This window comes from Telmatherina bonti (assembly GCF_933228915.1).
Source record: "Telmatherina bonti genome assembly, chromosome: 7".
Lineage (NCBI taxonomy): Eukaryota > Metazoa > Chordata > Actinopteri > Atheriniformes > Telmatherinidae > Telmatherina > Telmatherina bonti.
The window spans coordinates 8670619-8683175 of record NC_136625.1 but is presented as its reverse complement, the minus strand read 5'-3'; the positions used below and the strand labels follow the sequence as shown (position 1 = coordinate 8683175).

Sequence of the window (12557 nt, the reverse complement as noted above, 5' to 3'; positions counted from 1 at the left end):
ATGCCGCACTGATCCGTCTGTCAATCTCGCACTACATCCTTCCCTCACTTGTGAACAAGACCCTGAGATATTTAAACTCCTCCACTTGGGGCAGGACCTCACTCCCGACCCGGAGAGGGCAATCCACCCCATTCTGGCTGAGGACCATGGTCTCAGATTTGGAGGTGCTGATTCTCATCCCAGCTGCTTCACACTCGGCCGCGAATCGCTCAAGTGAGAGCTGGAGATCACGACCAGATGAAGCCAACAGAACCACTGCCAAAAGCAGAGACCCAATCTTGAGGCCACCAAACCGGATCTCCTTAACACCTCGGCTGCGCCTAGAAATTCTGTCCATTAAAGTTATGAACAGAATCGGTGCCAAAGGGCAGCCTTGGCGGAGTCCAACCCTCACCGGAAACGAATCCAACTTACTACCGGCAATGCGAACCAAGCTCTGACACCTGTCGTACAGGGACCGGACAGCTCGTACAAGGGGGTCCGGTACCCCATACTCCCGGAGTATCCCCAACAGGAGCCCCTGGGGGACATGGTCAAACGCCTTCTCCAGGTTCACAAAGCACATGTAGACTGGTTAGGCAAACTCCCATGCCACCTCCAGGACCACAAAGAGGGTAGAGAGCTGGCCCACTGTTCCGCAACCAGGACGAAAACCATACTGCTCCTCCTCAATCTGAGATTCGACTATCGGGCGGACCCTCCTCTCCAGGACCCCTGAATAGACCTTACCAGGGAGGATGAGGAGTGTGATTCCCCTGTAATTGGAACACACCCTCCGGTCCCCCTTTAGTCTGCCAGTCCAGTGGCACTGTCCCCAATGTCCCTGCGATGTTGCAGAGGCGTGTCAGCTAGAACAGCCCCACAGCATCCTGAGCCTTAAGGAACTTTGGGCGGATCTCATCCACCCCCGTGGCCTTGCCGCCAAGGAGCTTTTTGACCACCTCAGCGACTTCAGTCCCAGAGATAGGAGAGTCCACTCCTGAGTCCCCCAGCTCTGCTTCCTCATCAGAAGACGTGTTGGTAGGATTGAGGGGGTCTTTGAAGTATCCACTGACCCAGAACATCCTGCATTGAGTTCAGCAGCTTCCCATCTCCACTGTAAACAGTGTTCACGGAGCACTGCTTCCCCCTCCTGAGCCACAGGATGGTGGACCAGAATCGCCTTGAAGCTGTCCGGAAGTCTTTCTCCATGGCCTCACCAAACTCCTCCCATGCCTGAGTTTTTGCCTTGGCGAAAGCCGAAGCCGCATGCCGCTTAGCCTGTCGGTACCCATCAGCTGCCTCCGGAGTCCCACAGGCCAAGAAGGCCCAATAGGACTCCTTCTTCAGCTTGATGGCATTCCTCACTGCTGGTGTCCATCAAAGAGTCCTGGGATTACCGCCACCACAGGCACCAACAACCTTACAGCCACAGCTCCGGCTGGCCGCCTCAGCAATAGAGGCACAAAACACAGGCCAATGTCCCCTGCCTCACTTGGGACATGTTTGAAGCTCTGCTGAAGGTGGGAGTTGAAGCTCGCTCTGACAGGGGACTCAGCCACACGTTCCCAGCAGACCCTCACAACACGTTTGGGCCTGCCAGGTCTGACTGGCTTCCTCCCCCACCATCTGAGCCAACTCACCACCAGGTGGTGATCAGTTGACAGCTCCGCCCCCCTCTTCACCAGAGTGTCCAAGGCATGTGGCCGCAGGTTCGACGATACAACTGCAAAATCAATCATCGAACTGCGGCCCAGGGAATCCTGATGCCAGTACATATAGACACTCTTATGTTGGAACATGGTGTTCGTTATGGACAATCCATGACGAGCACAGAAGTCCAATAACAAAACACCATTTAGGTTCAGAGGGGTCGGGTCCCCCAACCCGAAGGCGGAGGGAAACTACCCTTTCATCCACCGGGATAAACCCTAACATGCAGGCACCAAGCTGGGGGCTAATGAGAATGCCCACACCTCCTCGGCGCCCATCACCATGAGCAACTCCAGAGTGGAAGAAAGTCCAGCCCCTCTCGAGGGTACTGGTTCCAGAGCCCAAGCCATGTGTCCAGGTGAGTCCAACTATATCAGGTCAGAACCACTCAACCTCACGCACAAGCTCAGGCTCCTTTCCCCACCAGAGAGGTGACGTTCCACGTCCCTAGAGCCAGCTTCTGCAGCTGGCGATCAGACCACCAGGGTCCCCTGCCCTCGTCCGGGTAAGGGAACATTTCTGCCCAGGTTTGTGGTCATCATAGGGGTTGATGAGCCGTGCTTAATCAGGTCCATCCCATAGAGACCTGTTTGCCATGGGTGACCCTACCAGGGGCATAAAGCCCCAGAAAACATAGCTGCTTGGATCTTCAATACACACAAACCCCTCCACCACAATAAGGTGACTGCTCAGGGAGGGGATAATACCAAGCATTTTGCAAAAGTAAAACACACACACACACACACACACACACACACACACACACACACACACACACAAATATATATTAGAGAAGCAAACGATTAAGCTCTCTTAACTAATTATTAATATATACAATATAATTCATTTATAGAGCATCAATATAATTAATATATTTATATAGTATCACTATCATTCATAGATTTATAGAACACCAATATAATTCATTGGCGCCATAATGGACAATGAAAATGATGATGAACTTCAGTGTCAACCTGTCCAGCGGATTCCGCTGGAAGATTTTGAGCTGATCCAGTGGATAGGAAGCAGCGCATACGGAGATGTGTCCAAGGTAAAACTGCAGTACGGGAAGCAACAGCAGAGTTCCATTTTCAGACACACAGTCGTTTGACGTTCAGAATTTATTTATATTTGTTATTTCTGATTGTAGTTGTAATGTATTAGAATATGTGGTCATTACAATTTATTGTTTATTTAAAATCATCCGACTTAAAATGCTCACTGCAAAGCACGGATGAATCAGTAGCAGTGAAGCCTTCCCTCCATAAGGCCACTTCCCACTTCTTCCTCACAGGTGTTCTTGCGCCCAGGCAGCTAATGCGGCATCTACTCTTTATTCATGTCTATGGGTATTGACATGGTGAATGTGTGGAGCAAATATCATCCCTTATTATAAGCTGCAGATTCACAGCTGCCACATTAGGTGGTGATATTGAACTGTTTGTGTGAAAGACACCTAGAAAATGAACATTTTTATATTCATGACTGTGTGAATAATAATAATAATAATAATAATAATAATAATAATAATAATAATAATAATAATAATAATAATAATAATAATTTTTATTATTAGTCCAGATAAGTCTGAAGTGTTATAAATGAAGAGAAATAAAAAATCAAATAAAACAGGTAATTGAAGCGGTAGGTCTCTTAATGGCCACCAGGTGGCTCTACTGAGTCAGCCCTTTCTATCAGTTTACAGACCTCATATCCCAGAATCCTTTGCGTGAATTAGCTGCTAGCTACGTCTGTCCAGAGCCAAGGCTCTGCCTCTGTCATACCACAGTAGACGAAGCAAACAGAGGCGAACAGATGACTTTCCTACTTCTCTTGGGTTGATATTTGCCTCCAGTAGTTCTCCTGGTGCAGGTTTAGTCATTTAAAACGCCTGACGGAACAACTTGACGAGGTAAGAAGCAGCACCGAGGCTAAAACACGAGATTAATACTTTTAGCGAGCTAAGTGGCTATGTTGTTTTCAAATGAACTCAGCGATGCGGGTAAACGCATTAGCTGGATCTTTGAACAGCTTCACACACCTGCTTGCTTGATTATTTGGGTCGTTTTATTTTATTGCCCTCTTCTGTTTTTTGCTGACATATTTGGTTAAGTGGCTGATGAAGGTTTTGGAGCAGTAGTGCGATCCTTGGCCTTATCTGCCTCGGCCAGGTTGTTGTTGTTTTTGTTGCATTTCCTGTTGATAATCCCAGTTTCTGTTGATGAAAGCGTAATATTTGCACCTCAGATCAGTGCCATCTGTGGCTGTGATGGTAAATCAAATCACATTTAAACCAACATTTAAAAACAAAACTATAGAGGTGTGTTGTTTACACTTTTAACCCAGTTCTGTCAAACGTGCCCTCATAAATCCCAATGTTTTCCAGGTTTGTGATCAGTTTCTAGTGTAGGTGAGTCATCTTTGTGATGTGACATCCCTGCATCCTGCAGGTGAGGATGAACATAACTGTTTACCAGCCTGCAGAATGTGGCTGATTGGTATTATTCATGAGAGCCACATTTTTTGTTTAAAGACATCATTTAAAACCAATATCAACAAATAAATCTGCCACATAGGGGATATTTTGCATCTTTAAACTTAGTTTATTTTCATATCATTTTATAATATTGCATTCTCATTAAATGCAACAGATACTAAATCCTCTTTTGCATGCTCTTCTCACCGATGGTCTTCAAAATATCTTGAGACTGATATCTGGGTCACAGGCAGTGGGATGGAGGAGAGCGGATGCACAAATTAGATGAGAAATTAGTCTTAGGCCTGCAGTCTTCATTGGCTGTTGACTGTAACGTACCTTAGCTGTTTGTTGCCCTACCTGATCAGCCACACATGGCCATTACAGTGAGATACTAGCTGATAAAAACATTTATTTTTTAGAAAATCAATGTATTTTTCTCAGTTTCTAGTGGTAACTTACCAGTGCAGAAGCTAAAAAAGCTCCAATAAAGGTGTTTGGTATTTAACATGACCTCATCCTGGGCTCTTTAGGACTGTAGTGCAGGCGCTTGGTATGTGGTGTCAGTCCAGTTCATTCAGAACGCATTCGATTAAACCTGTCAGGCCGGTGCTTTCATCAACCTGCCAACCTCGTATAAAACTGGTTTTCCTTCACCTGTCCATGGCTTACATCAATGGTTTGAATAAGAAAGAAACAGCGTTATACAACACCTTGCAAAGGTTTAGGCTCATCGACTCTTATAAACTGAATGCGTATGTGTCAATGTGTAACTTCACAACAGGAAATGTACAAAAAAATAATTGAGTTGGCGGCATTTCACTGTTGGAGACGATGCAGCTGTAACTATTTATGTGCATTTGTGAGGTTTTTTGTTTGACCCCTTAGCAAGAATTTTAACACCTCTGAATCATCACTGCTTAAACGTGTGTGGTTGTTAGATGACTTACCTTCTCCATCTTTCTTTGCTTGTATCTGGAGGTAATGCTCATGTATGTTTTGTTTTCGTGGGAATAGTAACGCCTCAAGGACATTTTAAATAAAATTACAGTCAACTAAACTTATTTATAAGGCATCAAAAGGCAAAGGAGCTTTAAACCACTGGTTTAATCCTTCCACGGTGCCCTGCATTTCTTAATGTTTGTGTGTCTGAACACTTTCAGGCATTTTTTATGTGAAAACTTTCATAATTATTTTCATTTTAATGTACCATACTGTAGGAAAATGCAAGTAGCTGACTGAGATGCAGAAATGGCAGGGACTAAATTTTAAATTAGCTCGATTTCTATCAATATGATGAGAACGTTCTTGGTGAAAGGTTTACTGTTTCCTCATAAAATTATCTGAAGTAGAAGCATTAGGTATGTGAATAAATTATAAGTTTCTTTCTTCTGTCAAATGCTGCTTTTTTAAAAACAGTCGTAGCTGAAGTTCTGCACAAACTGAATGGATAAAAACAATGAAACGATCTCTCAGATGTATTAAATACATCAAAAAACAAAATAAAAACCTGTCTTTGCATGGAAAAAAAACAAGATCCACCAACTAAACAGGTCCAGAAATCAGAGAAAATGAATTAGCTTTTGAATAAATGAGTTATTTTTGCAGTTATTGAGGGTCTGAGATGATCGAGCATTGATCGAAGTCTGAGATGAAGAAGCCGACTGTTCCAGATATCAGGAGCCGTCATTGTAAAGAGTGTCACCCTTACCTGTTAGCCTGGATCTCAAGTTAACTGGTTAGAGATCTTGCTGCTGTAGATGAGGACGAGGCCTTTAAAAGGCAAAAACACGTCACAAATTTTGAGCCAGAGCCTGTTTAAAGAGACGCATGCAGGTGATGTGATCACATCACTTCTTCACTGTCCAACGATGAGCTGCTGCTTTTCAACAGCCTGCAGGAAAGAAGAATGAAAGTAAATTAAACAAGAAGTAAAAATAGTCTGATTTACTCTGATTTAGTCCTCGAGATCTACCATCCTGCAACCTTTAGATGCAACGGACAGGGGTCTTACCTCGTCAACAGCAGGATGGTAGATCTCGAGGACCGGACTTGGGCACCCCTGCTCTAAGCTGTGCAGGGACGCCGGTCTGCACCTTCGTTTGTGTTGTAATAACTCAGTAACAGTATTTCACCTGTAATCTGCTGGAAAACTACAGTATATCTACCATCAAGACCAAACAGCTAAAATAAATTACAATTTTACAGCAGCTTTGTAAAGTTTTTAGTTATGCAGTAATAGTTATAGTTAGTTATAGTAATAGGTAGTTACTTTTAACAAATGTTGCTTTTACTGGAACATGTTAAACCAGTTTAAACTTTGAGTCTGGTCTAACTGGAAACACTGTGGTATTGGAAGAGGAAGCTGCAAGCAGAGGGCGGGCGGTAATGCAGTGTGACTGTAACATAACTGCAGCTTATAAACTTATAAAACATAACGTTTTGCGTCCTATCACAGGTTTGTTAAGCTGATACTTACCTCTAATGTCGTTGTTAGAACTGCTTTTGTTTTGTTTTTCACCTCATTTGTTACATTCCTTGTGTTTACAATGATTTAAACCTGCATTTTGTTGCATTTTTGTGAGTTGTAAAGGTCACAGCAGATTAAACTGTTGTGTTACTCATGAGGAATGTGGGAATCATGAGCTTCTGCATAAACAGAGAAAATGTGCTGGTGCCCAACAGCTCCCATTGTATCTGCTGTGTCCTTTATGTGTGTGTTAAAGTGGGGAAAAAACAGTTTCACTTCCCTAAAACGCAGACATGATGGGTCATAACTGAGGTCAGATGTACATGTTGCTCATACAGTAATGGGATTTTATGGTATGGGTCAGATAACAATGACTCTGCTTTGTTAGCGTGAGAAGAAACAAAAAGCTCAGTAAACTGTGGTTTACAGTTTCATCTACGTGTTGCTAAAAGATCACTGCCCAGAAGTTGATGTTGTAAACACTTTGGGGGGTTGTTTACCACAGTTTGTTGAAGTCAAACATTTCTTCTTGTCTGTAATGTTGCCATTTAAAATGTCACATATTTGGCATTGTAAACAAAACGTTGCATCAGATAAAAGCAGGTGTAGAGTTTTTTTTCTTTAGTAATAAAGTTGCAACATTTAAGCGTTTTTAAGTCCGTTTTTAGACACAAATGCTAACTTTCCTCTGCTGTAAGCCTTTAAATATAAACTTGGGGTCTTTATATTTGCAGCTTTAGTCAGACAAAACAAGACAGCTGAACTTGTCACCTTGAGTTCGAACCTAAACAGAAATTATTTACTCCAAATAAAAAATCACTTTCTGCATGTTCACCAGACATTAAACTTCGCTCCTCTTCCAGATGCAGTGGTGGACGTAACCGTCATAAGGCTGAGTCCAGATCCACCAAAGCATCCTGGCTTCCTGCTGCAGGAGTCCACAGCCAAGGCAGTGAGAGGTGGGCGGGGCCTGATCTGGTCAGGGAGGCGTGGCCAACCATGGACAGCAGGTGTAGCAGCGTTGATTCCCGGCTGACCGGCAGGGGCATGGGGTCTGTCAGCACCACGCCTGTGTCTGCCAGGGTGGAGTCCTACGAAGCGGCAGAGAAGAAGTGCATCTCTGATGTGAGGAGGACATTCTGCCTCTTCGTCACCTTTGATCTCCTGTTCATCACCTTGCTCTGGATCATAGAGCTCAACGTAAGGCTGGTTTTCTCTGTCTGCACATGTAGCTATGGCAGGTGTTGCTTTCTAGTCTGCTGCTCATCAGGTTAAGTTGTTTCTATCCTCAACTGTTGCATGGAACAGCACTGAAACAGGAGCGTTTGCGGGCATATAACCCGACTGCTCGGGTCTTTCCTGCATCTTTGAGCTGTTTTTAAAAATCTTGGCTGTGTTAGGTTTTGATCATAGACTGAATATAAAATATGGGCGGAGCCTCCGTGACGTCACCCGTAGGTTTCTGAAGAGCTGAATTGAAGCTCGGTGGGCGGTTCCTACCATCACCATCTTGGCAGGGTCATACGTGTCGTCTCGCCCGGAAAATACAAATATGGGCAAAGAGGTGGAGCTGAGAGGGGGGCTGTGAGCTTCATGGTGGATGATTGACATCGAGCGAACTCCGAGCTTTCTGTAGTTAAGAGCTAACCGCGCTAACTGGGAGATAACAGGAGCTAACCCGCTAACGGAGGTAAGCGGGCTAAAGCTAAGTCACGTTGTTAACCGGCTAAAAACCGCAGTTGTTCTACATTCTTCTTACTTGAAGTGGGAGATCGGGTACCTGTCAATCAAAAGGACACGCACCCAATATGCTGAACTTCAGGATTAAATTACTTTTAAACGGCCGATTTATAAAAAAAATTCACTCCCCCCCACAGTTGTCATGAAGGTAAACCTGATCTATTAAACCGAAAATGGATTTTTGTTGCAGGCTGTAAACATGTTTATTTCTGCTGTAAACATGTTTATTTCTGCTGTAAACATGTTTATTTCAGCTGTAAACATGTTTATTCCTGCTGTAAACATGTTTATTTCTGCTGTAAACATGTTTATTTCAGCTGTAAACATGTTTATTCCTGCTGTAAACATGTTTATTTCTGCTGTAAACATGTTTATTTCTGCTGTAAACATGTTTATTTCTGCTGTAAACATGTTTATTTCTGCTGTAAACATGTTTATTCCTGCTGTAAACATGTTTATTTCAGCTGTAAACATGTTTATTTCAGCTGTAAACATGTTTATTTCTGCTGTGAAGTTTATGGGGTCTATGGGGATTCACTCTGTTTTACAGCCCCTAGTGGATGAAGGTGGAACTGCAGTTTTATGCACTTCCGCATACGCTTCACTTTTAACCACCGGAGGCTCCGTTCATCTTTCATGTACGGTCCATGGTTTTGATGCAGAGTTTTGTTTAACCCTTCATAACCTTCCCAAGGAGCCTGACTTTCATGTGATCTTGGAGCAGTCGACATTTTCAGAATGTGCTGAAGAGGGGAGTTTTGGAAAGGCTCATTCTTGATAATAAAGCTTCTCTAAGAGGGTTCAGACTGTGTTGAAGATTAAAGGTGGTTCTGTTTTCTTGGGTTTTGATTGGTTTTTTGCTGATCTATCAATATATTTATAGTGGAGGACTTTTGCACAGTACTGAACGCTGTAACGGCTGCAGAATGTGGCTCGGCGTAGTCCTGCTGAAATAACCAGGACATCCCTGACGAAGACGTCCCTTGGACTCTACAAAACCTGTATGAGCCTTTCAGCATTGATGTCTTCAAAGATGTGGAAGTTCCCCATGCAATGGGCTCCAACACGCCCCTAACCATCACAAAAACTGTTGCTTTTTTTATTTAACTTTGTGCTGATAATAATCTGGATAGTCCTGCTACGTCCATGATTTTCAATAATGTGGAATGTGGACTGGTCAGACCACAAGTTTCCCACTTTGCATCAGTCCATCTCAGATGAGCTCGTTCCCATAGAAACCAGCGGTGTTTCTGGGTGTAGATATGTGACTTTGGCTTTGCATGGTAAGAGTTTTAACCTACAGAAAGGTTTAAAAACATTCGCAAACAATTGTATTCGGTTTTTATTTGTGTTACACAGCGTCCCATTCCATCAGAATTAGAGTTTATTCTGCATTTTATGCCTCAGCCGAAGAATTTCTCTGTAATAAGCTGTACATGGAGCTGCAAACACGTCTCAGGAAGCCACCAAGGCCGAACAGAAGCAGGTCACATGCTAAAGGAGAAGGAAACTTTGTACCAGATTGAGGAAATGAATTAGCTTTGACACACTTTCCCTGAATAATCCAGTTAGTTAAGAGCAGAGAGAGACTTGTTCCTTCTTTTTAATGGATCAGGAAGGACAGGCAGTGACTCATCTCAAGATTAAAGCTTCATTTTCACTCATTCTCTGTCTATAACGCTGCAGCCTGTCTTAGACTCAGGCGAGAGTTTAACTCCGCTGTTCCAGAAGTTTTCCTTTATTCCTCCGTACAGTCAAACAGGAAATGTTCAGAGACACAACCAACACACTTCCTGCTTAAAAATGATTCATAAACACAATCTGCTTCACTTTGCTTATTACACCACGAGTTAAAATATGTAACTTTTTCTTACATTTTGCTACAAAAACTCTTATTTTGGAGTTCAGATTTCTTCTATTAGTTCTGTAAAATTATGGAAAAATCTAATATAATGATCATGTAGAGAATAAATGTGGTCAACACTAATTCATGTGACAAAATATCTACGTAATTGAAATGTGTTTCCTGGTGACCTCGATCCATTTAGGTTTCTTTTGCCTTCTTGCATCGATCCTTTATGAGCTCTAACCTGGTTTTACTGCTGTCTGCCGCCACAGACTGATAACAGAACAAACTTATTTATGCCAGTGACTGGAAATGTTCCTAATCTGCATTTTCAGCGTTTCAGAAGTTCAGATTTGCATGACCACAAGATAAAACCTGAGGCTTTGTGTAGCCTCTAGCTAACAGATAATCATCACCAGGTGAAGGAAAGCAGCTGAAATGTTAGAAACATTAGCTTCTCCGCTTGTTTCTGTGTGTAGTAAAAGTGGGTGTTGCTGGTGTTGACGGGGTTCATCATTAAATAAAAATATGAAAGAATTTTGTCTTCTTACAAGCTGAATCTGAGTTTGTCAGGAAAGAAAACATCATGGTGCTGAATAAAAGATCATGGCGTCACCTTTACAAATGAAGAAGACATGTAAAAGATCAATAAAAATGACAAAAATTGTATAATGGATTCTTTTTTATTTATTTTTTGAAAATTCTATTATTTTGTTAAAAACAAAAAATCAGTTTTAAAATTGTGAAGCAAAAAAATCTATTTAATTTTTCCACCCCTAGTAGCCAGACCGTCATTCTGCTGCTATAACGCCCAAGAAGACAAGTAAAACGATCAATTTAAACAATCAAAATGACAAAATATATATATATATATATATATGGGATGAATTTTATATTTTATTGAAAAATCTATTTTTTGTTTAAAAAAAAATCGATTTTAAAATTGTGAAGCAAAAGATCCTTTAATTTGATCCGCTTCGGATGAGAGCTTGGCTTTAGCAGATGTTTAAGGGTTAAACTCTGTAAGTTTGCAGTTTGCATGTTGTAAGACGAGAGGTTGGAGCAGGAGATTTCACTCTAACCGTCGGGGGAAGGAAATGGAGAACTTCTCAGCGTTGGTTTGAAACGTTATTCTGCTTTTTGCCCATCAGAGTAGGTGGTTTGATTTCAGGACACGTTCCTCTCCTCGCCAGATGTTGTTCAGCGTGCAGTGCTGAACAGTCACGCTACGGTTTTACATGAACACAGTTTTTTTTGTCCTTGTATTTCGTCAGGAGTTTGACTGAACTTGTAACAAGTGAAACATCAGATCACAGAGCGATGTAAATCCTTCACCTCTTCTAGTTTTAGTTAACGCTTCCCCGAAGGAACGCACGTGATGCTATCAGACGGGACTTTATTCTGGTTGGGCGCGGAAGATCTGTTTGTCTCCTGGAAGACAAAAGATGAAGGTTTTCAGTAAGACTGACAACAAAATCCACTTTTATCATAAATAGATTTAAACAAAAATCCCTGTGAGTTGCTCTGGATGTAGGATGTTGGAGCTGTGAGGCGATGCAGCTCTGGACGTTACCTAGGTGACCCAGAGCCGTAACATACAGGGCTTTTTATATGGCTGCTTTATCTGGCCTGCAGCTGTTCATGTTGGCAACTGATTAACTAACTAACTAACCCATGTTGATCTGGCGTTGGGCACAGTGACCTCACAAACCAAAGGTAAGGTGAGAAAACTGCATTTCTGATGAGAGGAAAGCTGGTTTGGACCCCTTAACGTGCCGCAACACGTAAAAACTTTCCTATGAGTGTGCTGAGATAAAAGAAGCGCTCCTGAGTTCCACTAGAGGTCGCTGCGTGCGCCGTGCGAAGGCGCCAAAATACTTCTGATAACACGAAGAGATGTGGAGGCCAGCAGTGTGTAAACACAGCAGCAACGTCCGCTTCCTGTCCGGCTTCATGTGATGATGCAGGTTTCTGTTTCCATGTAGAGGCACAACTAGACTCGCTCTGATCAATACGGTGATTGGAAGCCCCGCTGATGCCTTCATGCTGTGATTTCTCTGCTCCCAGGTGAACGGCGGCATCCAGAAGCAGCTGGAAAAAGAGGTGCTGCAGTACGACTTCCACGCCTCCTTCTTCGACATCTTCGTAAGACGTTTCTCATGTTGATTAGCGGAAAGATTATCAATAACGGGGGTGTCAAACATGCGGTTCGGGGGCCTAAACCGGCCAGAAGGCCCAATCCGGCCTGCAGGATGGATTAATTCTAACTTTTTAATGAAAGTAACTGAAATGTGGAGATACACATTAAAAGGTAGGGCTGTGATGATATGCTT

At 42.9% G+C, this 12557-nt stretch overlaps 1 protein-coding gene across 1 annotated transcript in view; it reads left to right on the top strand.

The window, feature by feature from the left end:
* Positions 1 to 3453: 3453 nt before the first annotated feature.
* stard3nl (STARD3 N-terminal like) overlaps positions 3454 to 12557 on the top strand; it is an 18501-nt gene continuing 9397 nt past the window's right edge. Inside the window, exons 1-3 of the mRNA XM_079243400.1 lie at positions 3454 to 3604; positions 7502 to 7838; positions 12292 to 12369. Coding sequence (XP_079099526.1) covers positions 7638 to 7838; positions 12292 to 12369 — 279 coding nt within the window. The 5' untranslated portion in view covers positions 3454 to 3604; positions 7502 to 7637. The remainder of the gene's footprint in view (positions 3605 to 7501; positions 7839 to 12291; positions 12370 to 12557) is intronic.